Here is a 27,875-nt window from a genome sequence, read left to right as displayed (position 1 = left end):
TTATGCTTTTATAGATCCTGCTCAAGAAAAGGTTTCAACTGCTTAACCAAGTACAGTTCATTCTTCCACCTTCTTACTCTGCAACCAAACCAAGTGCCCCACACTGCAGGTAGGAGCCGAGAAATTCCGCAGCCTGAAAAAATAATCCATGCAGGTCAAAGGCAGAAACTTACTCCAAGGTTAGAGCTACTGTCCCCAAAGAATTCTAAAAACACTTAGAGAGGATCCAAAACCATTTCTGAAATCTCCTTTCTAACAAAAGTCCTTTTTCTCCCCAAACAGCATATAAAAATGATGAGATCTTGAAAGAGCAAAGAAGCAAATACATCAGCAACAATTCACTACCAGGAACACAGACAATCCCAAAGGGAGAAGGCAAGGTCTCTGAATCATGGATAGACTTGGAAAGTTCGGAAGGATTCAAGTGCTTCCCTTCCAGAAAGACAATTCTGGATCAACTCCCTAGAGGAGGAAGCCTGTGGTTTGTAATTGGTGTTCTAGCTCGGACTCCCTCCCCTGGGACTGCAATCACGCTCTCTACCTGCTGACACAGTGAGGGTGGAGCAGCCAGAGGCAGCCGCCCCGTCCCGCCCCCTCCTCCTGGCTGCCTGGGGCACAGTGCGCGCACACTTCACCGGACACGTTCCTGAGCTCGCTCTTCTCTCGGCTCCCCAACTCCCTCTATTGAGCCACGGCCAAACTGCACCCAGTTCAGTCCTCAATACCTTTCTCTGAGGAAGCAAGTTCCCACAAGTAAATCAAGGCCACCTGAACAGATAGGTAAGCAGATTCTGCACCCAAGAGACAGAGATGGCGGGATGAGGAAATAAAGACCAAAAAAAAAAAAAAAAAAAGGAAACCCATAAGATAAAATAATGGACACAACGTTTTGCAAATATAAGTTCAAAGGGATGTCTCCTCATCCAGGTTTTAGTGTCTATAAAGGCCACAAAGTCAGAATAATGTGATCCTGTGCTGTAGTTCTCACTCACTGATTTATTGCTGTCTTAAGTCAGCTACCCTGGCAAGAATTCTGTCCATTTTATGAAGTTTTGCTTCAGCTCCTGCAAATTTAAATTCAGTAGCTCTTTTCTAAACTGTGCCTGTACCAGGCTTTTACATTAGGTGATGCCAGAGGGCTGGAATCTGTTATATTCTTCTTACAACCCTGGGATGTGAAATAATACTATGGATCAGACCTGGGCCTTCAATGTGAAACTGAAAGTAAGTCTATATCATAAATACAAGTAAAGGGGTAAATATATATGCTTAATAAGAAGAGTGTAGACAAAAAGAAAACTAATTTTTGGTTAATTACCACATTTGTGAAAAATAATCCTTCTAGTAACTTTTACCCGGAGAAGGCGATGGCACCCCACTCCAGTACTCTTGCCTGGAAAATCCCATGGACAGAGGAGCCTGGTAGGCTGCAGTCCATGGGGTCTCGAAGAGTCGAACACGACTGAGCGACTTCGCTTTCACTTTTCACTCTCATGCATTGGAGAAGGAAATGGCAACCCACTCCAGTGTTCTTGCCTGGAGAATCCCAGGGACGGGGGAGCCTGGTGGGCTGCCGTCTATGGGGTCGCACAGAGTCGGACACGACTGAAGCGACTTAGCAACAACAATAGCAACAAGTAACTTTTACCACATTTGTGAACCATAACCCTTCTAGTAACATTATCTTTAGAAAGAATGCAAAGGTTTCTGATGTATGTTTCTAAAATTTGAATTTTCAAAATGACCAGATTGTATTTGACTGTGGCCAGACATTTTATTTTTAACCTGATGCCAATAATCTTTCCAAACTGTACAAATGAACAATGATGTGAATATGATTAACAGTACACTTAAAAAAGGTTAAGATTTATGCTACATGCTTATTGTGGTTAAAAAGTACATTTTAAATTGTGGCAAGAAGCACATAAAATTTAAAACAATTTCTAACGTGCACAAAAGAATTGTGCAAATTGATCACCTGTAAAATGTGGAGAATAATAACTGCATTGTAGCTTTGTTGTCAAGATTAAATGACATAATGCCTCTGAAGGCAAAAGGTATGAGTGACCTAGTCACCTTGAGAATTTTATCCCTAAAGAGGGTTTACAGTCTAATTTGAAAAGATACATTTACCCCAGTGTTCACAGCAGCACCATTTACAATAGCCAAGACATGGAAGCAACCTAAATGTCCATCAACAGATAAATGGATAAAGATGTGGTACATTTATACAATGGAATATTACTCAGCCATTAAAAAAGAATGAAATAATGCCATTTACAGCAACATAGATGGACCTAGAGATTATCATATTAAGTGAAGCAAGCCAAAGACAAATATCATATGATATCACTTATATCTGGAATCTACAATATGACACAAATGAACTTATTTGCAAAACAGAAAGAGACTCACAGACATGGAAAACAAACTTACGGTTACCAAAGGGGAAAGTGGTGGAGGGGAGTAAATTAGGAGGTTGGGCTTAGCAGGTACAAACTACTATATAACAAAGACCTATTATATAGTACAGGGAACTATTTTCGGTATCTTGGAATAAACTATAATAGAAAAGAATCTGAAAAAAAATGTGTGTGTATATATATATATATGTATCTGAGTCACTTTGTTGCACACTGAAACTAACACATTGTAATTCAATTATATTTCAATTAAAAATTTAATAAATTTTTAAAGAGAGTTTATTGGTATAGTTTTGGCATTTTAGGCCTAATAACACCTAGAGCTGAGAGATAAATTCTAAAGTAAATTCTTAATTTAGCACTTTTTCTTTACTGGTTGGACCATAAGAACATAATACAAATATAGACCTTTTATAGCTCCTTTCCTAAAGAATAGAAATAGATCTAATTCTTCTGGAGATAATTTTTTAAAAGTCTGCTATGGTTTTATGTTTTTATGTATTCCATATAAAGTATAACAAAAAATTTTAAATATATTTTATTACATATCTGATATATGCAAAAACATCTTTAAACTTTAAACAAACAGTAACCTACTGATTGTTTTTGTCTCGCCTATTCCTGCTTGAAACCTGCAAAGGAATTAAGATACCCAACCTAAAAGGCTTAGTATGGATACTTAGTTGAAAGGAAAAAAATACAGATGTGGTTGCTCTCTCTTGAGGAAACCCTGAGATCTGAGAACGATGATAATAGGTATCATGAGGCTGGGTACCTCGAGTTACTCAGGATCAAACCAAACAGCTCTATAGGGCTTAGTTCACTGATATATTGTGCTTATTAAATACACAGTATTGACAAGAAAAGTCAGCAGAATTGATAAACAAGATAAATTATTCTCTGGCTTCAAAGTTTTGGAGTCATCCCTGAGCAGTTTTAACTTCCATAAAGATGGCATCACTGTGGTAATGAAGTGCCCACATTGACACCTACCACCAACCTTCCACAGGAGACAGATCACCCTTCAGGACCTACCTTCACATCTCCACTGACTAAAGTTACTGAAGACATTGGTTCTTTCCCCAAACCTAGGTTTCTAAAAGCATGTCTAAGAACAGTCCTTATCCTCAATGGCATTTTAATGATTCAACCTCTATTCAAGTGTGAATGAAGAAAACTCAGGACTTTTTAAGTCGGATTCTTTGAAAAACAGAGCGTATTTCCTTTTGAACTTTACTAATATGATTACTAGTCGTAATGAATGAGGTTTCTATTGATCACCAATTCAACAGTAAAAACAAGCAAGACAACAAGTCTAGTTGAAACACTCACTTTATTGTTGACTGATTGAAATTTTTTGTGTATAAGGTGCTGAAATACTGAGGTGCTAGTCAGGAACCTTGTCAGCCTGTATCAGACCCTACTGACTAATTTACACAAAGATTTTATGTTATCTTTTGCCACTTTTCCAAGACAGTAATGATAGCTTTAGCTGATGAGTAGCAGGCATGTGAGTATAGCAGGAGATCCAGCTCCCCGATCTGTTGTATCAATATATAAAAAAACAGTTTGGAAAGCTGATAAAGGCATTTCATTAATTAAGACTCAAAAACAACTGAAACCAAATCCATGTCAAGGTTCCTGCTTGACACATGTTCCTCTAAAGATATTATCTCTTTCAACATATATGAAGCCAAGAAAGGCATAGTTAAGGGAAGGAATATCACGATATTTTACTTATCAGCTTTTTCAACATGACAGAGAAAAGGCAAAGTTCCTTCATTTAGAAACTGGGTCTCCTCTTCACATACTCTACCAAAATACAGAGTCTGACCAAAAGATGTAGGAGTCTTGATAATCCATTCATCTTTTAAACCTTGCTGATAAAGATAAATAAATGTTCATCACATCGACATGGACTAGTCTAATCAGATAGACCAAAGAGGTCACTTTTCAGAACCTATTTTCATATCTAAAGTGAGTCACTGCAGACCAAAACAGAGTTCATCCTTTTCTAAAATACTACTATCTCTGTAATACTTCCAGGGTTTGACATCAATGGGAAGGCACAACGCAATTTAAAAAATGTATTGTTACACCCACCATGGCTGAAAGAGTATTTATGTCACATATCACTACGTGCCTTTCCTTTCTCACTAGTTTCATATTCCTAGGCTTCCCTTTTGTTTCTGCAGTGCTTATAAGGAAAACTGAGGCAGAATCCAGTAAGAAAGTTCTAGTCAACTGAAAACTTTAAAATCAGAAAGCTTCTTGCTGTCATTGGATGAGCAAGTGAGGAATCAACCACAGAAACTGGATATCCAAGATACCTCTCCTAAAAACCAGTTCCACAATTCTACTATTCGAATTTAGGATCCTAAAGAGGGGATGAGATAAAAATGTTAAGTCTATCCCACTATCCAAACTTCTCTCAGAAGCTTAAACCATACATAAACTGTTAAAGGTACAGCTTCTGTTAGGTAACTACTAATCAGTTAGTCCCAAAATTTGCACACAGTATCTTTTACAGCTGAGAATTTATACTTACTGAATGTAAGTATAAACACTGTGTTAAATCTCTTAATGGTTTTGCTCACACATTGTACATTCCCCTTTAAAAATAAAAATATTACACAGGCATCCTTTATCTTTCTACTCACAATATTAATAAAAATATAAAGCTTTAAAACTTGAAATCTACCAGCATTTATAAATACAATTATATTAAACAAGTTAAAATACTTTTCTTTAGAAGATATATTAAACAAGTGATACATTAACAAAACCTTACCATTTATGATACTGTATCATTAAAATTAAAGAAAGATATGAAAATAGAAGAAAGTTCCCATTAATAGAAAAGAATAAGGGGCTGTTAAGTGTGATGGATGGTCCAAGTCCGGATGCCCTGCTCTTGAAACAGAACGCTGGGTGAGGAAGTGAGAGCATTTCCTGGTTAATCATTTAGAAAATTAACTCTTCCCCAGAGTTTCTTCCCTGGAATTCCTGACCCATTTAGACCTGTGATCTTGGTGACCTCACATGCCTTTGCTTCTCACACTCTTCTCTAAAAGGATCACACTGCGATTTGAAACAGATAGACTGCACTCCCCAGTGGAGCTGCACTGACTACTGCTTGAAAGTGGCAAGACGACAAATCAGCACACCCACACAGACTGCTCTCCGGCACCGTACACGCAGCTGTTTTTAGGTGCTTCTTGACTGTAACAGAAGGCCAGGACTTTTCATTTGAAAGGGATCTGGGCAGCAAACAAACAAACAAAAGACGGCTAGATGTTGTGTAGTTTGTCAAGGTGAACAATCTGAACGGAACAGCTGTAGTAAATATCAAATTCCAATTCTCAATTAACAAAATTCTCAATTAACAAAACAAAAATACTTTTTTTTTCCTTAACAGAACTGAAAACAATCCCAACAGTGTGTCACGCGCAGGCTGGCCTGCCTCCAGCTACAGCTAGTGCACAACGTCACAGTTTCACCCGTTCCTCACTCTTTTAATTCTTCCTCATTTGGAAAGTGTTCCTGCTTGCAGGCAACATCCACCAGCAGATGAAGATCTAGAAAGAAAAAAAAGGTTTGTTTATGCTGTTTCTCAAACTGTAGAGTTTGATAGACAAGGCTTTCAACAAGAAGAATAAGCTGCCATGTTTCACCTGTAGAATGGGCTCTAAAATTACATTATCTCATCAGATTCTCAATTTTTAGGGCATTTCTGTACCTCTAAAGCACAGATGCAGCTCAGTCATTAACCCAAAGAGACTAACAAAGTTTAAAATGTCTCTCCTTTTAGTGATGTCACTAAGCCTTTTTTCATTTCAGCTGACTTTTATTATAAGTATAAAATTAAGAAAAAGTGTCAAAAAGATCGAAGTACAATAAACACACATATGAAAATTCATTTCTTCAATGTTATAAAAATAGGTTCCAGGATTATGAAGTAATGCCTTACGAAAAACAATGTTAAATTAAGTAAACACTACCTTTCCAAAGTTGATTGCCTCCATAAAATTTCCACCTATTGACTAATGCAGCTGATTTGCTTATAAAAGTGTCTATCTGAACTGTTGGTAAAAAAAATAACCTTCAAGGAGGTCAAGAGACAAAAAGTGGGTTCATTAAGAATGGGAAGAAGTAAAAAAGTGAGCTCTCAGCTCAGGTACTAGGTTCTATAACAAAAAAAAACTAAGGCTATGTATAGAAACAGAGTTAAACAGCCTCAGTAACTAATGTGACTTCCAGGCTTCTCAGGCGGCTCAGTGGTAAAAAAAAAAAAAGCCGCCTGCCAATGCAGGAGCAGCAGAAGACATGGGTTCCACCCCTGGGTCAGGAAGATCCCTTGAAAAAACGAATAGCAACCCACTCCAGTACTCATGCCTGGAGAATCCCATGGACAGAGGAGCCTGGCGGGCTACAGTCCATGGGGTCACAAAGAGTTGGACAAGACTAAGCAACTGAACAAACGTGGCTTCTACATTCAATCTAATTAGTTTACAACTTGTAGAATAGCATGGCTTCCCTTGTGGCTCAGCTGGTAAAGAATCCACCTGCAATGAGGGAAACCTGGGTTCCATCCCTGGTTTGGGAAGATCCCCAGGAGAAAGGAAAGACTACCCACTCCAGTATTCTGACCTGGAGAATTCCATGGACTGTAGTCCATGGAGTCGCAAAGAGTCGGACAAGACTGAGTGACTTTCACTCACTCACTCTCTCACTCAGAATAACATGACCTGGGAGCCTTTTTAAGGTTGATTTTTAAGCTTACAATTTTGTCCTAGTAGCATTCTGGAGTTAAACTAAACTACACAGAATGAATCCTTAATTTCCTACTAGACATACAGAGACTTCTGTTACGATATTTGTAAAACACAACTTCTGTGGGACTGATCAACAGCCTGAGCAGGAGAGATGAGAGACAATAATTCTACCACCACCTTTGAGAAAATCTAGAGAGCATTTGGAACAGTACTTAATTTTTGCCCTCTTTTGTAAAAGGAAGATCAATTACTAAAGAAAAGTACTAGCTCATCTGGTGAAAAGGAGTACAACCTATCCATGAAGAACAAGCAATTTCGAAATTCACTGGCAATCTGGTGGTTAAGAGCTCCATGCTTCCACTGCAGGGGGCATCAGTTCGATCCCTGGTTGGGGAACTAAGATCCTGCATGCTGTGCCTTGCAGCCAAAAAAAAAAAAAAAATTAGTTAAAAAAAGAAAGTATAAAAAAAAAAAAAAAAGAAAGTGTAAGTGCAAGTTGCTCGGTTGTGTCCGACTCTTTGCGACCCCATGGACTTTACATTCCATGGAATTCTCCAGGCCAGAATACTGGAGTGGGTAGCCTTTCCTTTCTCCAGGGGATTTTCCCAACCCAGGGATCGAACCCAGGTCTCCTGCATTAAGAACATGCAATTTATCCAGATAAGCATCTTGCAGAAGAACAGACATCAATTTATCACTTAAAATGGGCTTCTTGTATATCTATGATCATGGCAGCATTATTTACAATAGCCAAAAGGTGAAAGTAATCCAGGAGTCCATCGATGGATGAATGGGAAAATAAGTGTGGTAGATATATGCAAAGGAGTATTATTTAGCCTTAAAAAGGAAGGAAATTATGACACATGCTACATGAATGAGTCTTCAACATGAATGATCTGCAACATGAAATAGTCACAAAAGGACAAATATTGTACAATTCTACTCATATGAAGTAGTCAAATTCATAGAAATAAAAGTAGAATGGTGGTTGCCAGGGGCTGCAGGGAAGGATGTAATGGATATGGTTTCAGTTTGGGAAGACAAGAAAAGTTCTGGAGATGGATGGTGGTGGTGGTGGTGGTACATAATGTGAATGTACTTAACACCCCTGAATTGTACACTTAAAAACAGTTAAAAAGGTAAATTTTATGTTATATATATTTTACCACAAAAATGGCTTCTTTACAGTCTAAATAACAGGGATAATGACTACAGTTATATCTTAATTTATAGAACATCTTTTTTTCAAGTAACTGAAATGCAGTTATATGGTCATCTAATTAATCCTGAGTAATAAAGAGATGACTGAAAGAACCTCTACACTAAATGATTATTAAAGCCAATGGTTTCTAAATCTTGCTGCAAACTGGAATCACCTGGGGATCTTAAAAAAAAAAAAAATGTGATCTAGGGCTTCTACCCCCATACATTCTGATTTAATTGGTACAGAGTGCAACCTAGGCATCAGAATTTTAAAAAGCTGATCAAAGGATACAGAATGAGTAATATGTAAGTATGATCATTCTCTAAACACTTCAACTCCACATCAGAATAAGGAGGACAGGGCATGTAGTAATAGAAAATACTAAAACAAGATTTTGGAATATGAATAGACCTAACTGCAGCCCTCTTCTGAAAGCAGAGCAGGAATTCCTGATAATGACAAAGGCTGTTGTTGTTGTTCAGGTGCCAAGTTGTGTCCAACCCTTTGCGACCCCATGGACTGCAGCAGGCCAGGCCTCCCTCTCCCTCACCATCTCCCAGAGTTTGCCCAAGTTCATGTCCACTGAATCGGTGACAAAGGGAAAGACTATAAAACAAGGCTTAAGACTATAAAACAACTACAGACCTCTTATGGGGAGGTAGACTGAAGAACAACAACAAATCCTCTTTTTTTCAGTAGACAACTGTCATTTATTAAAAACTTTATCCTACTGATAGGTTCAAACAATGAACAAGAGCACATCACAGATAGGCATGTTTAAAGTAACAGTAGCTCAGTGGATAACCAACAAGGTCCCACTGCGTAGCCCAGGGAACTGCGCTCAATGTTATACGTCAGCCTGGATGGGAGGGGAGTTTGGGGGAGAACAGATACATGTATGGTATAGGTATGGCCGAGTCCCTTCGTTGCCCACCTAAAACTATCACAACATTGTTGATTGGCAATATCCCAAAATAAGTTTTTAAAAAAAAAAAGTAACAATAGCCGGTATGGCTCTATAACAGCCTCAGAATGAGTTATGTAGTGTGAGCAACAAACCCTCTTAGCCTTAATGACTGGGATTTGTTGTTGTTCAGTTGCTCAGTCATGTCTGACTCTGCAACCCCATGGACTGCAGCACGCCAGGCCTCCCTGTCCTTCACCACCTCCCAGACCTTGCTCAAACTCACGTCCCTTGAGTCAGTGTTGCCATCCAGCCATCTCATCCTCTGTCGTCCCCTTCTCCTTCCGCCTTCAATCTGTCCCAGCATCAGGGTCTTTTCTAATGAGTCAGCTCTTTGCATCAGGTGGCCAAAGTAATGGAGCTTCAGCTTCAGCATCAGTCCTACCAATGAATATTCAGGACTGAATTCCTTTAGAATTGACCAGTTTGATCTCTCTGCAGTCCAAGGGACTCTCAAGAGTTTTCTCCAACACCACAGTTCAAAAGTATCAATTCTTCAATGCTCAGCCTTCTTTATGGTCCAACTCTCACATCCATACATGACTACTGGAAAAACCATAGCTTTGACTAGACGGACCTTTGTTGGCAAAGTAAGGTCTCTGCTTCTTAATATGCTGTCTAGGTCTGTCGTAGCTTTTCCTTCAAGGAGCAAATATCTTTTAATTTCATGAATGCATCACCACCTGCAGTGATTTTGAAGCTCAAAAAAATAAAGTCTCTCACTGTTTCCATTGTTTACTCATTCTTTTGCCATGAAGTGATGGGACTGGACGCCATGATCTTCGCTTTCTGAATGTTGAGTTTTAAGCCAGTTTTTCACTCTCCTCTTTCACCTTCACCGAGGGCTCTTTAGCTCTTCTTCGCTTTCTGCCATAAGGGTGGTGTTATCTGCATACCTGAGGTTATTGATATTTCTCCCGGCAATCTTGATTCCAGCTCTGCTTCATCCAGCCCAGCATTTAGCATGATGTACTCTGCATGTAAGTTAAATAAGCAGGGTGACAATATACAGCCTTGATGTACTCCCTTCCCAGTTTGGAACCAGTCCATTGTTCCATGTCCAGTTCTAACTGTTGCTTCTTGACCTGCATGCAGGTTTTTCAGGAGGCATGTCAGGTGGTCTGGTATTCCCATCTCCTCAAGAATTTTCCACAGTTGGTTGTGATCCACACAGTCGAAAGCTTTAGTGTAGTCAATGAAGCAGATGTTTTTCTGGAACTCTCTTGCTTTTTTCATGATCCAGCGGATGTTGGCAATTTGATCTCTGGTTCCTCTGCTTTTTCTAAATCCAGCTTGAACATCTGAAAGTTTTCAGTCACTTACTATTGAAGCCTAGCTTGGAGAATTTTGAGCATTACTTTGCTAGCATGTGAAATTAGCGCAATTGTGCGGTAGTCTGAATATTCTTTGGCATTGCCTTTCTTTGGGATTGGAATGAAAACTGACCTTTTCCAGTCCTGTGGCCACTGCAGAGTTTTTCAAATTTGCTGGCACACAGTCCCCAATTTGGGGCTGCCAAAGTCCCCAATTTGGCACATAGCTTCTAATAACAAGTATCTAAACCTGATAATTTTATTATTAAGGTGAGCTTCCTTCATTAACAAAACTGCCAATCAAGGAATGAAGAGCATAGAGACCAATAAAAATGCAAAAAGACAGCAACTAGTCTGATGCTACTAGAGGTTTCTAGGACTTTATTCAGGAATCTTCTATGCTCATCAGAGAAGTAAATATTTGAGAATCAAAGTAGCTGAGTTTATCTGAGAGCCAAAAGGCCTCCAGGGACAGGAGTATTGCATCGACTCATTTGGGAATTTTTTTTGACTGCACCTCACAGGATTTTAGTTCCCCCATCAGGGATGGTACCCAGGTTCTCAGCAATGAAAGCACAGAGTCCTAACCACTGGACTGCCAGGGAATTCCCTGGAAATGCAAATTCCTACTAAGAGCACTCTCTAGGGCTTGGGGGCTATTACCTTAATGAAATCTCATCCAGAATCCTGCAATAGCTGTAGGAAAATGAGAAGTCCTTTCTTCAGGAATGGACTGAACTTTGCTCTTAAATGTTCAATTTCCCTTAACTATAAAGTAACCTATCAAAACATAAGAGAGTGTAGCTTCTACAACAAGACTAATATCTGGGTGTATTTGGTTTAGGGTAATTTCATTGTTGGAGAAGGAAATGAAAAGACCCTGTACCAGGCACTGTGGACAACCACGCTATATGAGCACCTGTTGCCCAGGCTGGTCACCAAAATGATGAGTTCCTTGTCAGCTCTGCTGAGCTGGCCTGTTTTCTTGTTACAGATGACATTGTAATAAGCAAAGAAGGCTCTGAATTCCAATGGCCGGTGAGACAACACTTGAAATACATTTGGGCTGCAGTCCATGGGGTCTCAAAGAGTCCGACAGGACTGAGTGACTTCACTTTCATGCACTGGAGAAGGAAATGGCAACCCACTCCAGTGTTCTTGCCTGGAGAATCCCAGGGACGGGGGAACCCGGTGGGCTGCCATCTATGGGGTCGCACAGAATCATTGTAGAAACTGGACGAGCATTATTGAGTCTAATTTTCTGTACTTGATTTTTTTTTATCTGAATGGTATTTTCTTAAGTCAACACGTGTTCAAACGGCCTACACAAGGCATGGCAATGACTGTCGTTAACAGCCTCCTTCTAACAAAACGCACATCTACTGAAATCAGTATGATCAGGACACCTCATCAACCTGAAGTGTTACTTGAAAAAAAAAAAGTCAAAGAAAAAGTGTGAGAAGATAAATTTTCAAAACAGTTCAGTTACAGAAGGGTCTCAGATTCAGTCTCAGTTCAGTCTCAGATTAAGTTCTGAGATACAGGACGCCACAGTTCAGTGGGCTACTGAGCAACATAATGACATCCTAACAGTTAATGTTGGCATCACAGTACTTCAGAATTTGGGGCCAAAGAAGTCTTCAGAGATGATTTTAATAAACTCTCTTATTTTTACCATAAATAATGTGAAAGCTGGAACTTCACTGAGGGAAGATACTCTTAATGATACTTACAACTGAAATTCAAGTGATACTTTAGAAATTTTACATTTAGGAATGTCGGTTCTCTGCCGTCTCGGCGTCGTGCAGCCGGCGTCTCTTCTTCACCTTGTGACCAATAAATTTTGGAAAAAGTTGCCTCTGGTGACCCTGAACTTGCGCCTTTATGAGTTTCAGCAGCAGGAAGAAAAATCCAAACCCATCAGCCGTTACCCCATTCCCTACAAAAAGGACCTGCCTTTTGACATTTTAGAGCTCATGGAGGAGATAGAAAAGAAGACAGGATTTTTACCAAATGTATTTCAAGTGTTGTCTCACCGGCCATTGGAATTCAGAGCCTTCTTTGCTTATTACAATGTCATCTGTAACAAGAAAACAGGCCAGCTCAGCAGAGCTGACAAGGAACTCATCATTTTGGTGACCAGCCTGGGCAACAGGTGCTCATATAGCGTGGTTGTCCACAGTGCCTGGTACAGGGTCTTTTCGAAAAACCCAGTGCTCTCTGACCAGGTCTGTATCAACTGGAGAAAGTCTGACCTCCCTGCCCGGGAAAAGGCAATGCTGGAATTTGCACTTGCTATTTCCCAAGCTGATGACATAACAGATGACCATTTCAAAAAGCTTGAGGTGCATGGCTTCAACCAGGAAGATGCCTGGGATATAGCTGCAATTTCAGCTTTTTATGCCATGTCCAACCGCCTTGCTCATTTTGTCAATCTTGTTCCCAACAAAGAATTCTATTTGATGGGCAGAACCAATGATGTCAAAGACATCAGGAGTGAACCTGCTGCTCCTGAAATATAAAAGCCTGAACAGAAAGGCCAGTGTTTACATTTCTAGCACATTTCATTATAAGACACCAGTTGGGAAATAATTTTTTAAAAAATGTTTAGTCAACGGATAGGGAAGAAAGTAAACAAATTTGTTCTCTGCCTCCTTAATGAGATTGATGCTAAAAGGACATGTGATGGATATCACATGTGCTTTTGCTTTCTTTTTTTTTTTTTTTACTTTTGTTGTGATTGGAAAGGCGCATCGGGATTAGAAAAGAGTATCGGGGCAAAGGATTTCAGAAGATGCTTCAGACATTTCTATTGAATTGATATCTGTGAATTTCAGCAGTTGAAGTTGAACATTTTTTAGTTTTTTAAAAAATAGCATTGCATAGAAATTGGTCTATAGACTGCAGTTTGAAATAGATTTCTTGTTAACACAGTGGTATTTAAGGGCTCTGAAAGGCAGGTAAATAGAAGCATGTATAGAGTTGTTCTGTCTTTAATGCCTTCTCTGGTAACCTCTAGCGATTTTTTTTTTTTCACTGAAAGGTTTTAAAATAATGGTGAAACATTTTAAGTAGAAGTGTAAGAAAAAAAACCCAAACCTAATATTGCTAAATGGTTACCACAACCACCACCTTAGATTTGTGGCTATCTTAACTTTTCAGGAATCATTTTCGCTATCTAACTTTTAGATGTATATGCAAATCTACAAAATGTTTTTGTTTCCATTGGATTTCTTTAGATTCTCTAAGTTGCCAGTGAACAGTTCTTAATCAGTTTGGGAGCAATAGTGAGTTAATTTTGAATTGCCTCAACTGTGAAACCTGATTATCTTGAGATAGCACAACTCTTGTTGCAGAGCTCTGTTGGAATTATATCTTAAATACTTTGGAATATGTAACCTTTTAACATTGAGTTTTGAGGGAAGGAGGCAGACAAAGGAAAGAAAGTTGAGTTTTATTTTACTTACTGAGAAAGTTAATAATGTTGGTGAATATCATGGTCAAAGTTTTATAGACCAAAGAAATTTTAGCCATTGGCCATAACTTGGAATCAAGCAGAGGACCTTTAATAAACATTTGTTGCAGTCAAAAAAAAAAAAAAAGAAATTTTACATTTAGTTCCTATCAATAATACTTTAAACTTGGAATTTAGTATCTACTGAAATAAAAAATACTTAGTCATCTATGAGAACTAAAATGAATACTATAGTTCATTTTGAGTGTTCCCCACAAGTATCTACTGACTCTTTTTTTTTGGAGGATGCTGAAACCCAGGAACAAACCAAGGACCCCTCTTGATTCTTAAGGGCTTCTCTGGCCATCAGTGATCAGGGCTGTGAAAAAATGAGAAGCTAAGAATTAGGACTTTCTAATGCAGGGTGCAACAGACTGAATGTTTGTATCTCCTCAAAATTCTTGTATTGATATTAAAACCTAACCCCCAATATGATGGTGTTAGAAAACAGGACTTTGGGGAGGTGATTAAGTTCTGATGGTAGAGCTCTTAAGAATGAGATTTGAGTCCTTTATAAAAGAGACCCAGAGAGCTCCTCTGCCCCTTCTGCCACGTCAGGACACAGCAAGAAGGCAGTCTATGAGCCAGGAAGCAGACTCTCAGCAGACACTGAATCTGTTCGCACCTTGATCTTGGACTTCCCAGCCTCTGAGACTGTGAGGAAACATACATACACACACACACACACACACACACACACACACACACACATGATCTTGGACTTTCCAGCCTCTGAGACTGTGAGGAAACACACACACACACACACACACACACACACACACAGACTGTTATTTATAAGCCACTTGGTGTGTGTGCGTGCTCAGTCGTGTCCAACTCTTTGCAACCCCATGGCCTGTAGCCTGCCAGGTTCTTCTGTTCATGGGACTTCCCTGGCAAGAATTCTGGACTCGGTTGCCTTTTCCTACTCCAGGGGGATCTTCCCAATCCAGGGATTGAACTTGCATCTCCTGCATCAACAGGTAGACTCTTTTCCACTGAGCCACCTGGGAATCCCTTATAAGCCATCTAGTCTATGTTATTTTTATTATAGCAGCAGAATGAAGTAAGACACAGAGTAAGCTACACGCTTAGCTTGCAGGCCATATAAAAACAAGTAGTGAGCTAGATTTGGTCCACAGGCTAGTTTACTGACTACTGCCCTAACAGCACACACTAGGGCTTTAATCCAGAGAAATTTAACCAAAACAGGAGAATATTTCATCGAATGGAGTATTATTATTCAGCTGTCAAAAATATCTTTTTCTCCAAAGAAGATCTACAAATGGCCAACAAGCACATGAAAAGATGCTTAACATCATCAATCATGAGGGAAATGGAATTAAAACTACAATAAGATAGACAAATCTACTTAGGATGACTATAGTGATGATAAAAAGTGAAAAATAACAAGTGTTAGGGAAGATGTGGAGAAATGAGGACTCTGGTACATTGCTGGTGGGGATGTAAAATGGTTCAGCCATTATGGAAAATAGTTTGGCAATTCCTCAATAGTTAAACATAGAAATACCATCAATTCAGTTCAGTTCAGTCACTCAGCTGTGTCTGACTCTTTGTGCCCCCATGGACTGCAACAAACCAGGCTTCCCTGTCTATCACCAACTCCCAGAGTTTACTCAAACTCATGTCCATTGAGTTGGAGATGTCATCCAACCATTTCATCCCTCTGTGTCCCCTTCTCCTCCTGCCTTCAATCTTTCCCAGCATCAGGGTCTTTTCCAATGAGCCAGTTCTTCGCATCAGGTGGCCAAAATACTAGAGTTTCAGTTTCAGCATCAGTCCTTCCAATGTATATTCAGGATTGATTTTCTGTAGGATTGACTGGTTTGATCTCCTTGCAGTCCAAGGGACTCTCAAGAGTCTTCTCCAACACCACAGTTCAAAAGCATCAATTTTTTGGCACTCAGCTTTCTTCATGGTCCAATTCTCACATCCATACACGACTACTGGAAAAACCATAGCTTTGACTAGACAGACCTTTGTTGGCAAAGTAATGTCTCTGCTTTTCAATATGCTATCTAGGTTGGTCATAACTTTCCTTCCAAGGAGTAAGCGTCTTTTAATTTCATGGCTGCAGTCACCATCTGCAGTGATTTTGGAGCCCAAGAAAATAAAGTCTGACACTGTTTCCGCTGTTTCCCCATCTATTTCCCATGCAGTGATAGGACCAGATGCCATGATCTTCATTTTTTGAATGCTGAGTTTTAAGCCAGCTTTTTTACTCTCTTCTTTCACTTTCATCAAGAGGCTCTTTGATTCTTCTTCGCTTTCTGCCATAAGGGTGCTGTCTTCTGTGTATGTGAGGTTACTGATATTTCTCCCAGCAATCTTGATTCCATATGACCACAGAAATACCATATGATCCAGCAATTTCACTCCTAGGTATACCCCCAAAAGGATTGAAAGAAGATACTCAAATATATGTACAGTGTTTATAGCAGTACTATTCACAATAAGCAAAAAGTAGAAAAAGCCCAAATGCCCATCAGGAGATGAATGGATAAAAAACTGTCATATATATACATATAATATATTAATAATATTGTTCAGCCATAAGAAGGAATGAAGATCTGATACACATTACCTTGTGGATGAACCCTGAAAACACCATGCTAAGTAAAATAAACTATTAGGTTGGTGCAAAAATAATTGTTGTTTTGCACTGCTGAACTTTGCCTTTTGATACTGGGATACATTCCTAAATAAATGTTATATTACACATCATTTAAATGCACATTTCTCACTTTATGTTTTTTTGCTTATGACATTACTTGCTGTTTATTTTTTATTCATTTTAGATTAGAGAAATGATGTTAGACAAAAAGCAAATTTGAGCATTTTTTGTTTGAATCCAAAATGGGTAGTAAAGCAGCAGAGACAACTTGCAATCTCAACAGTGCATTTGGCTCAGGAACTGCTAACACACATACAGTGCAGTGGTGGTTCAAGAAGTTCTGCAGAGATGAGTGCCTCGAAGTCGAGGAGCATAGTGGACAGGCCATCGGAAGTTGACAACGACCAACTGAGAGCCTTCATCAAAGCGGATGCTCTTACAGCTATATGAGAAGTTGCCAAAGAAATGGATGTCAACCATTCTACAGTCATCGGGCACTTGAAGCAGATTGGAAAGGTGAAAAAGTTCACTAAGTAGGTGCCTCATAAGCTAACCAAAAATAAAAAATACTGTCATTTTGAAGTGCCGTCTTCTCTTATTCTACCCAACAACAGTGAACCATTTTTCAATTGGATTATGACGTGTGATGCAAAGCGGATTTTATATGACAACCAGCAATGATCGGGTCAATGTGTGGACCAAAAAGCTCCAAAGCACTTCCCAAAGCCAAAAAAAGGGTCAGAGTCACTGTTTGGTGGTCTGCTGCTGGTCTGCTCCACTACAGCTTCCTGAATCCCAGTGAAATCATTACATCTGAGAAGTATGCTCAGCAAATCGATGAGATGCACTGAAAACTGCAACGCCTGCAGCTGGCACTGGTCAACAGAAAGGGCCCAATTCTTCTCCACGACAATGCCCAACCGCGTGCTGCACAACCAACACTTCCACAGTTAAATTAATGGGGCTACAAAGTTTTGCCTCAACCACCATATTCACCTGACCTCTTGCCAGCCAACTACCACTTCAACCATCTCAACAACATTTGCAGGGATAACGCTTCCACAATCAGCAGGAGGTAGAAAATATTCTCCAAGAGTTCATGGAATCCTGAAGCATGGATTTTTACACTCCAGGAGAATAAACAATTTTATTCTTCATTGGCCAAAATGTGTTGATTATAATGGCTCCTGTTTTGATTAACAAAGATGTGTCTGAGCCTAGTTATAATGATTTAAAATTCATAGTCCAAAACCACAATAACTTTTGTACCAACCTAACAGACACAAAAGGTCACATATCCTATGATTTCATTTATACAAAATATCCAGAATAGGTAAATCCATAGAGACAGAACACAGACTGGTGGTTGCCAAGGGCTTTGGAGAGGAGGGAACGGAGGGCAGCTGCCTAAGGAACAGGGTTTTCTTTTGGAGTGATGCACAGTCTTGGATCCAGACAGACAGCGCACGGACGCTATGAACGTCCTAAACAACACAGAACCTTTCACTTTAAAGTGGTTGTTTTATGCTATGTGAATTTCCCCTAAAAATGTATACTTTCCTCAGTCTGAAATGATGGGACAAAAAGGAGAGGAAAGCAGGAAATGGCTATAAAAAATAACTCATAACCAAACATATCTCAGTTTTCACGGTCAGAGCACAATAATGAGATGCAGAATGTTTACCTTTAGTAAGACACGTGTAGTTCTTAGTTCCGGCAGAATAGAACTGCAGAGGGTGCTACTTTCATATCCCTAGAGTCCCTAGCACTGGACTGACCCTAGGGAAGTTATTAAAAAGCACTCATTAAAAGCAACCTATGGGGTGACTGACTCCTCAGATGTTCAAAACTTATCTTTTGGTGGCTAATTAAAGACTGTTCATAGAGACAGAAAGTAAGATAGGTTTTCCAGATGCTGGTGGGTGAGAAGAAAAACAAGAATTGTTTAATAAGCAGAGTTTTGGTTTTACAAAATGAAAAGAGTTCTGGAGATGGATGGTGGAGATAATGCAGAACAGTATGAATGGACTGAAGGCCACTGAACTATACACTTAAAAAATAGTTAAGATGTTGAACTTTGTTTTGTGTATTTTACCACAATTTTTTTAAAGATCATTTTTTCCCAGGATCTTTTAAGCATATGAATAAGATCTAATGGTACATAAACACTGAGTGCCACAGGCAATCCTGCAGGGGCTGGAGATGAACACAACAGAATTCTTGTCCTCATGGAGCTTACCTTCAGAGGGAGAGAAAAATAATATAAAATGTCAAGTAGTGATGAGCACTATAGAAGACAAAGGAAGATGAAGAATAGGGACTGAGGGAGGGCAGGACATGGGGAATAGGGTACCTATTACAGACAGGATAGTCAAGACGGTTCCCACGATGAGCTGGCATTTGAGTAGAGAACTGGATGTAATGAGAAAGCCATGTGAATACCTGGGTAAAGAAAAATTTCAGGGAGGGAGAAGACCAAATGGGAAGGCAGGACCATGCTTGGTGTGTTCAGAGAATAGTGAAGAGGCTGCTGTGGCTTGAACAGATGAGGGAGATGGAAGGTGGTATGAGATAAAGTCAGAGCAGTTGCCAAAATCATAGTACGAATTTTTACATTTTCCTCTAAATGTGATAGAAAACCACTGGAAAAATTGAAGCAGGGAAATAATTTTAAGAGGATCACTCTGATTGCTGTGTGGAGAAAAAAAAAACCCAAAAACTGGAGGAGCACACAGTGGAAGAAGATTAGGCAAGAGATGCAGTGGCTTGGACCACGGTGACAGCATGTAAAGGTGGCAAGTGGTCAGATTCTGGATCTACACTGAGATAGAGCTGATAGAATTTGCTGATGCATGGGATGTGAGCAAAGAGAGTCAAGGAAGACTTCAAGATTTTTGGTTGACTAGAGGTAGCTAGAAGTACTATTTCCTGAAATAAGTAAAACCAGGAAAAGGAGTTACAATGTATTTGGGACACTACTGGACATACAAATGAAGAGGTAGCATGGGAAAAAAAGGTATGCACATTTGGAGTTCAGAGAAGATTGAGACTTAAGATATAAATTTAGGAGTCAGCACTATGAAGACAATAAAAGCAATGAGACTCGTTGATACAACCTAGGAACTGACTAGAGAGAGAAGAAAAGAGGTCCAAGAATTGAGCTCTGGGATTCATCAATATTTAGAAGTGAGGGCAGACAAAGAAGATTTAGTGAAATAAACTACAGGGTGGCCAGTGAAGCTGAAGAAAATCCAGGAAAGGGTGATATTCCAGAAGCCAACTGAAAGTTGAGGTTGTCGGTTCAATGCTGCCGAGGTGCAGGGGACTGAGAACAGATAGATCACTGGATTTGGCAACATGGCAGTAATAGAAAACTTTGATAAGAGCAGTTTCAGCTGAGTAGCAGGAATGAAAACCCGATTAGAAAATCTGGTTGAGATAAGGATATGCTTTCAAGGAGCTTTTCTCTAGCGGGTAGAGGAAAAAATGTAGTAGCTGGATGAAAATATGAATGAAGGGAAAGTGAGAGGAATTACTTTCAACACAGAACCTATGTGATGGCATGGTTGTATGCTAATGGGAATTATCTAATATAAAAGGTAAAATGTGATTATTGAAGAGTAAGGGGAGGATAACTGTTCAGGGCTAAGTCTGTGAGTACACAAAAGGGGATTTTGTACACAAATGGAAGGACTGGCCTTTTCCCATTATAAAATGAAGAAAGGCAAAGTGTAGGGTTACACAAGTGGTAGACTGATAGATTTGTTAGTGGAGAGATATGAAAGTTCTCTTCTAGCTGCTTCTATCTTCTCAGTAAAATAAGAAACAAGGTCAAAGCTGAGAATGAAAAGAGAAGAGTTGTGTTGGAAGTTGGAGCAGAGATGATATGATAGAGTGGCTTTGGAAAATGGGGAGTGTACTGACTAGGGAAATATTACAGGGCTGCCAGGAACACTAAGAGCTCTCATGAATTTAAAATGAGACCACTCATTTAGAAAAATATTTGACAGTAATAAACATCAAAATAATAAGTATTATGAAAATAACAATTTTGCTAAAATTCTATTGCTACCCTGTATTTTCTATATATCAGGCACCATACTAAGCCAGTTATATGTTTTATATAAACATATGTCTCCTTATTATCCTCATTTTACAGATGAAACTGAGGCTCAGTAAACAATCCGGATTTTAATTTAGTTTTTTCTAATACCAGAAGGTTTCTTCCTGTTGACTGTATTGTACAGCCTCTAACAATATGTAAATCTTGCACTGAATGTGGTTAAAATCTTTTAATGCCATAGGACCTTATATGTACCAGTGTTCTTATAGCCCAGCTGTTTGTTAGACTAAGTTCTATCAAGGAAGAATAATTTGCAACTATTTCTCCTTACATTTGCATTACAAAAACTAATTCCTGGGAACTTCCCTGGTGGTCCAGTGGCTAAGACTCCATGTTACCAATGCAGGGGGCTTGGGTTTTATCCCTGGTCAGGGAACTAGGTCCCATGTGCTGCAACTAAAGATCCCACGTGACACAATAAAGACTGAGGGTCCTGCAGGTGGCAACTAAGACCCAACAGCCAATAAATACATTTTTAAAAATAAATATTTGTTTTAAAAGCCAACATTTTATCATGGATGTTCTAGTTTAAGCATAAGTCATTTGCTCCCTGCCCCTAATAACATGAAGGTGTCATTAGATGTCATAATAATATCAACATTTCACAACTCCTCTGTTTCACGGCAGGAAGCCAAGGTCAATTAAGACTCACCTATCAACACCACTGACCAAAGAATTAGGCTTTACTGAGGAATGGAGGCAGGGTTGGGGTGGGGTAGGGGGTGGGGTGAGGGGGTGAGGATGTAAGAGTTAAAACAAATAATATGCTAACTACCTTATCAGTTACAACCATAGTATGGAGGGAAAGAGAGGAAATTATTATTTTAACAGCAGGTACCAGAGTCCCTCCTGGGGAGGTAACTGTCTGTTGAAGAATATATCTTGACAATATATCCTGTTTTTGCTGGGCAAGATGAGGTCTCAAGGCCTCATTAGGAAACAGACACCTAACCTTTTCTGCCTATGACACAGAATTAAGGGCCTATTCATCTCACACGCTAGTAAAGTAATGCTCAAAATTCTCCAAGCAAGGCTTCACCAATACGTGAACCGTGAACTTTCAGATGTTCAAGCTGGTTTTAGAAAAGGCAGAGGAACCAGAGATCAAATTGCCAACATCCAGTGGATCATGGAAAAAGCAAGAGAGTTCCAGAAAAACATCTACTTCTGCTTTATTGACTATGCCAAAGCCTTTGACTGTGCGGATCACAATAAACTGGAAAATTCTTCAAGAGATGGGAATACCAGACCACCTGTCAGGAAGCAACAGTTAGAGTCTTTTCCAATGAGTCAACTCTTCCCATAAGGTGGCCAAAGTATTGGGAGTTTCAGCTTCAGCATCAGTCCTTCCAAAGAACACCCAGGACTGATCTCCTTTAGAATGGACTGGCTGGATCTCCTTGCAGTCCAAGGGACTCTCAAGACATGGACATGGAACAACAGACTGGTTCCACATAGGAAAAGGAGTACGTCAAGGCTGTATATTGTCACCCTGCTTATTTAACTTATATGCAGAGTACATCATGAGAAACGCTGGGCTGGAAGAAGCACAAGCTGGAATCAAGATTGCCGGGAGAAATATCAATAACCTCAGATATGCAGATGACCCCACCATTATGGCAGAAAGTGAAGAGGAACTCAAAAGCCTCTTGATGAAAGTGAAAGAGGAGAGTGAAAAAGTTGGCTTAAAGCTCAACATTCAGAAAACGAAGATCATGGCATCTGGTCCCATCACTTCATGGGAAATAGATGGGGAAACAGTGGAAACAGTGTCAGACTTTATTTTTTTGGGGCTCCAAAATCACTGCAGATGGTGACTGCAGCCATGAAATTAAAAGACACTTACTCCTTGGAAGGAAAGTTATGACCAACCTAGACAGCATATTGAAAAGCAGAGACATTACTTTGCCAACAAAGGTCCGTCTAGTCAAGGCTATGGTTTTTCCTGTGGTCATGTATGGATGTGAGAGTTGGACTGTTAAGAAAGCTGAGCACCGAAGAATTGATACTTCTGAACTGTGGTGTTGGAGAAGACTCTTGAGAGTCCCTTGGACTGCAAGGAGATCCAGCCAGTCCATTCTAAAGGAGATCAGTCCTGGGTGTTGTTTGGAAGGACTGATGCTGAAGCTGAAACTCCCAATACTTTGGCCACCTCATGCGAAGAGTTGACTCATTGGAAAAGACTCTGATGCTGGGAGGGATTGGGGGCAGGAGGAGAAGGGGACGACAGAGGATGAGATGTCTGGATGGCATCACCGACTCAATGGACATGAATTTGAGCGAACTCTGGGAGTTGGTGATGGATAGGGAGGCCTGGCATGCTGCAATTCATGCGGTTGCAAAGAGTCGGACACGACTGAGTGACTGAACTGAACTGAACTGATAGAACAGAAAAAAAAAAAAAGGATATCAGAGAAGAGAAGCTATGGTCCCAGTACAAGGAAAGAGGATAACATGGCAGGAGTCCACATCGACTAGTGACAAGCAAAGATGAAAGACTAGTAAAGTAACTGAAGGTCTTTTAAAAAGAATAGCTAATGTTCCATTTTAAATTATTTGCAATATTTTAAATGCAAACCCCTTCTATTCCATCAAATCAGAAAAGTGTGAGACACATATGAATACCTTATGTAACTGCTGGGTGTTGTGGGCAGAGCAGTGGTGGGCGGGGTGGCGGGTGGAGGGGGCAATCAAAGCTAGGGGGCTGACTCCACACATGGTCCGGCAAGGAGCAAGCGGTGAGAAACTGATGAACTGAGAATTAAGCAAAAGCAGAAACTCAAAACTAAAAGCCACTGTAAGCCCTAGAAGTTCTCAGAAATCCTGAAAAAGAATTTTTGGTGTGGGATAAGGTTAGCTTGAGTCAATCATATCTAAATCTCAAAAGTCACATTAATATTTGGCACATAAAATTTTTTTTCAAAACACTTTTTAAATTGATCTCTTCTATTATTTTGAGGCTTTTAAATTCGTACTATAAAGTATAAAGAAACTCTTGACAGTATTTAAACTATATTAAATTTTTTTCAATTTTAAAAAACTAGAAAAATACAAAAAGATAAATTTTCCCATAATCCCACCATTATGTATACTCATACACAAATTAAAAAGTAAAAAAACCTTTCTACACCTCCAATTTTACTTCCTCAGAGGTAACCACTGTTACATGTATCAGTTTTATTCACTTTCAGACTTTTTAATATAATTTTACAGTATATATTTTTCTTTTTCCCTTTCTAGAAAGCAGGTTGTACTAGACATGTTGTACTGTAACTTGCTTCATTCACTTAACATACTGTGAACGCTATCTTTCCAAGTAAAAACATATCAACCTACTTTATTTTGTTAAATGATTACATAGTATTTCATTACATGAATTTATCACAGTTTGTCTAGTTCTCCATTGTCAGGCATTTATGCTTTTTTCCAAATGTTTGTTACTATAAATAACACACTATACTGAACTTTGTAAGAAAGATTCCTAGGAGTAGAGTTTCTAAGTCAAAGCATATGAGCATTTTAGTTATTTACAGACCATGCCAAACTGCCCTCCAAAAGGCTCTACAAATTTACATTCCAATTATCAAACAGTGTATCCTACATCTTTGTCAAACCTGGATATTATCAATAGTTCAAGTTTTGGCAATCAGATTGAAAAATAAATGTTTTTGGTTGATTTAGTACTTGCATTTCTCTCATTACTGATTTTGCTGAATTGGTTCAACATCCTTCTATACACTTACTGGTCATTTGTATCTCTTCAACTGAATTACACATTAATATAACTTTATTTCTTTGTATTGGATTGCATTCTTCTAGTTGTAGAAGCTTTTATGTATTATGAATACAATGTTCTATATTTTGTGTTGTAAATATTTTCTCAAAGTCCATGAAACAGAGACTTCTGGTTGTCTCCTAATATTTATTCTTCTTCTAAAAAGGCAAATAACCCCCAGCTAAAGATCATATTTCCAAGCTCCCTTGCAGCCTGTTCAACCAGGTGACCAAGTTCTAGTCAAACTGATGTGGCATAGCCATGATTATGCTCATAAAAGAAAGGGATGTTTACAGCAATCTGCTGGCTGATGAGGGCAAAGTGATGAGCCGTCTTTAACCATGTAACACCTGAGGGCCAGCAGAGAAGCGAAGCTGCCACATCACCTCTGGACATCTTACTCTCAGACTGTAACACGAGGAAGAAAATCAACTTCTAAATTGTTTAAGACACTGGTATTTTGCTTTTTACAGTAGCCTAATTCATACGTGGACTAACATGGAATTTGGAATCTATAGTGAGGTGCTGCTTGTAATTCAAATAAAAATATGTGATTCTAGCTCAGCAGTCAGACGGCAGGTGGTTGACACACAGTGGGCTAGAATGTTGGTGATCTCTGTAATCCACATCAAAACATTTGGTAAAATCATTGCCTGTGACACCCTGGAAAGCAGACCACATGCCAATGGGCATGTAACCAGAAGGGGAAAGGCTGAAAACATTCACAATGTGTTGGCTGTTTCCTGACACATTCAGCAAAGCCCAAAAAGATAAACTCTAGCTAGAGGTAGCTGGCATGCAAGTAGAGACGCAAGAAAATATTCCTCTGCCTGTGGTTGGTCACCAACTGACTAGCGCTCAGTAATGTGAGGCGTGCTGTAATATCCCAACCTGAAACAGTAGTAAAGAGGTACGTCTAAGCTTTTCTCAAGTACTTCTGACTATGACGAAAATCAGATTAGGAGTGTTATCTTAAAAAAAAAAAAAAAAAAAGTGTTATCTTTCCAATCAAACCCATCTTTTCAGATATCTCAATATAAACTGCCATTAGGTTGAGGGAAGAGGATGGGCAAAGTGCAAACAGTAAATCAAATACCAGACTTTTCAGGCTTAAAAACTACCTAGATGAGATCTCTAACACACACTTGGAACGACCAAAGAGAAACAAAAGTCTTCCAAGTTCTTTCGAAAGAATTAAAATGCCAGAGATATAAAAAGCCTGGCCTGTTAAAATGTGTGATTGTTCAGCCTCTGAAGTAATCCTCAGACCCTTTAGGTCCACTCTAGCAGAAGCAGGCAACAAAAACTGGATTGCTTCAAAGACACGCATATTCCCCAGCACCACTTCAACATAATGATTTGTGTGTATCAATAATGTGTTCCCTTTGATTGCTGAAAAGCACTCTATAGCATGGATAGACTATAATCTATCTGTTCACTTCTTAATGGACGTCTGCAGTAGTTTCTAGGCTCTCTGTGTATGTGTGCTTAGTTGCTCAGTCCTGTCTGACTCTGCAACTCTATGGACTGTAGTCCGCCAGGCTCCTCTGTCCATGGAATTCTCCAGGCAAGAATAGTGCAGTGGGTTGCCATTCCCTTCTCCAGGGGATCCCTGGGTTGTAATATTTGACTGCGACTGGTCTTAGTTGTGGCAAAATGGATCTTCAGTTTTCACTGTGGCATGCTGGATCTTTAGGTGTGGCATTCAAACTCTTAGTTGTGGTATATGAGATCTAGTTCCTTGACCAGGGATCAAACCTGGGCCCCCCTCAGTAGGAGCTTGGAGTCTTAGTCATTAGACACCAAGGAAGTCTCTCTCATTGTAGTTTTAATCTGACTTCCCTGATGATTAAACATCTATTCATGTGCTTACTGGTCATTTGTATATCTTCTTTTGAAAAATGTCTCCTCCTGTTGTCGCCTCACCTTAAGAGTTCTTTTCACATTCGAGATACTATCTTTGTTTTGATATATGTGTTGTCAATATTTTCTGCTAGTTTTTGGCCTGCCTTTTCATTTTCTGAAAGATATCTTTCAAAGAGCAAAAGTTTTAAATTTTGATGAAATCCAATTTACCAATTTTTTCTTTATTGATCATATATTTTGTGTCCTAAGAAATTTTTGCCCAAAGGAGCAAAGTTTGTCTTTCTTTTTTCCCCAAGATGTTTTATAGCTGTAGGTTTTAAATTTAGGTCTGTAAAGCATGTTTCTTTTTTTATTCTTTTTTTTTTTTAAGTTAGTTAATTTTTGTGTGAGGTGTGAGGTATGCGTCAATGTTAATTTTGTTGCAAACACTTTCCTTTCTCCATTGCATTACCTTAGCACCTTTGTTGAAACTCAATTGACCACACAGGTGTGGATCTATTTCTGGACTTCCTATTTTGTTTCATTCATCTGATTGCCTCCCTTTTCACCAATACCAAACTATTTTGATTATTATAGCTTTATGGTAAGTCCTCAGTTCAGTTCAGTTCAATCACTCAGTTGTGTCTGACTCTTTGCAACCCCATGGACTGCACCACACCAGGTTTCCCCGTCCATCACCAACTCCCAGAGCTTGCTCAAACTCATGTCCATTGAGTCAGAGATGTCATCCAACTGTCTCATCCTCTATTGTCTCCTTGTCCTCCTGCCTTCAATCCTTCCCAGCATCAGGGTCTTTTCTAATGAGTCAGTTCTTCACATCAGGTGGCCAAAGTATTGGAGTTTCAGCTTCAACATCAGTCCTTCCAATGAATACCCAAGACTGATCTCCTTTTGGATGGACTGGTTGGACCTCCTTGCAGTCCAAGGGTCTCTCAAGAGTCTTCTCTAACGCCACAGTTCAAAAGCATCAATTCTTTGGCACTCAGCTTTATAGTCCAACTCTCACATCCATACATGACTACTGGAAAAACCATAGCTTTGACTAGATGTACCTTTGTCGGCAAAGTAATGTCTCTGCTTTTTAACATGCTGTCTAGGTTGGCCATAGCTTTTCTTCCAAGGAGTAAGTGTCTTTTAATTTCATGGCTGCAGTCAAAACCTGCAGTGATTTTGAAGCCCAAGAGAATAAAGTCTCTTGCTGTTTCCCCATCTACTTGCCATGAAATGATAGGACCAGATGCCATGATCTTAGTTTTCTGAATGTTAAGTTTTAAGCCAGTGTTTTC

The 27,875-nt window shown here is 39.4% G+C and overlaps 1 protein-coding gene across 1 annotated transcript in view; it reads right to left on the bottom strand.

Moving 5' to 3' along the window:
* Positions 1–3,738: 3,738 nt before the first annotated feature.
* Positions 3,739–27,875, bottom strand: part of HSF5 (heat shock transcription factor 5) — a 54,277-nt gene continuing 30,140 nt past the window's right edge. Inside the window, exon 6 of the mRNA XM_055577507.1 lies at positions 3,739–6,001. Coding sequence (XP_055433482.1) covers positions 5,931–6,001 — 71 coding nt within the window. The 3' untranslated portion in view covers positions 3,739–5,930. The remainder of the gene's footprint in view (positions 6,002–27,875) is intronic.

The sequence above is a fragment of the Bubalus kerabau genome, chromosome 4, assembly GCF_029407905.1.
Source record: "Bubalus kerabau isolate K-KA32 ecotype Philippines breed swamp buffalo chromosome 4, PCC_UOA_SB_1v2, whole genome shotgun sequence".
In the NCBI taxonomy this organism is placed as follows: Eukaryota; Metazoa; Chordata; class Mammalia; order Artiodactyla; family Bovidae; genus Bubalus; species Bubalus kerabau.
Note: the sequence above shows the minus strand (reverse complement) of the source record. Positions and strands in the feature narration are given on the sequence as shown.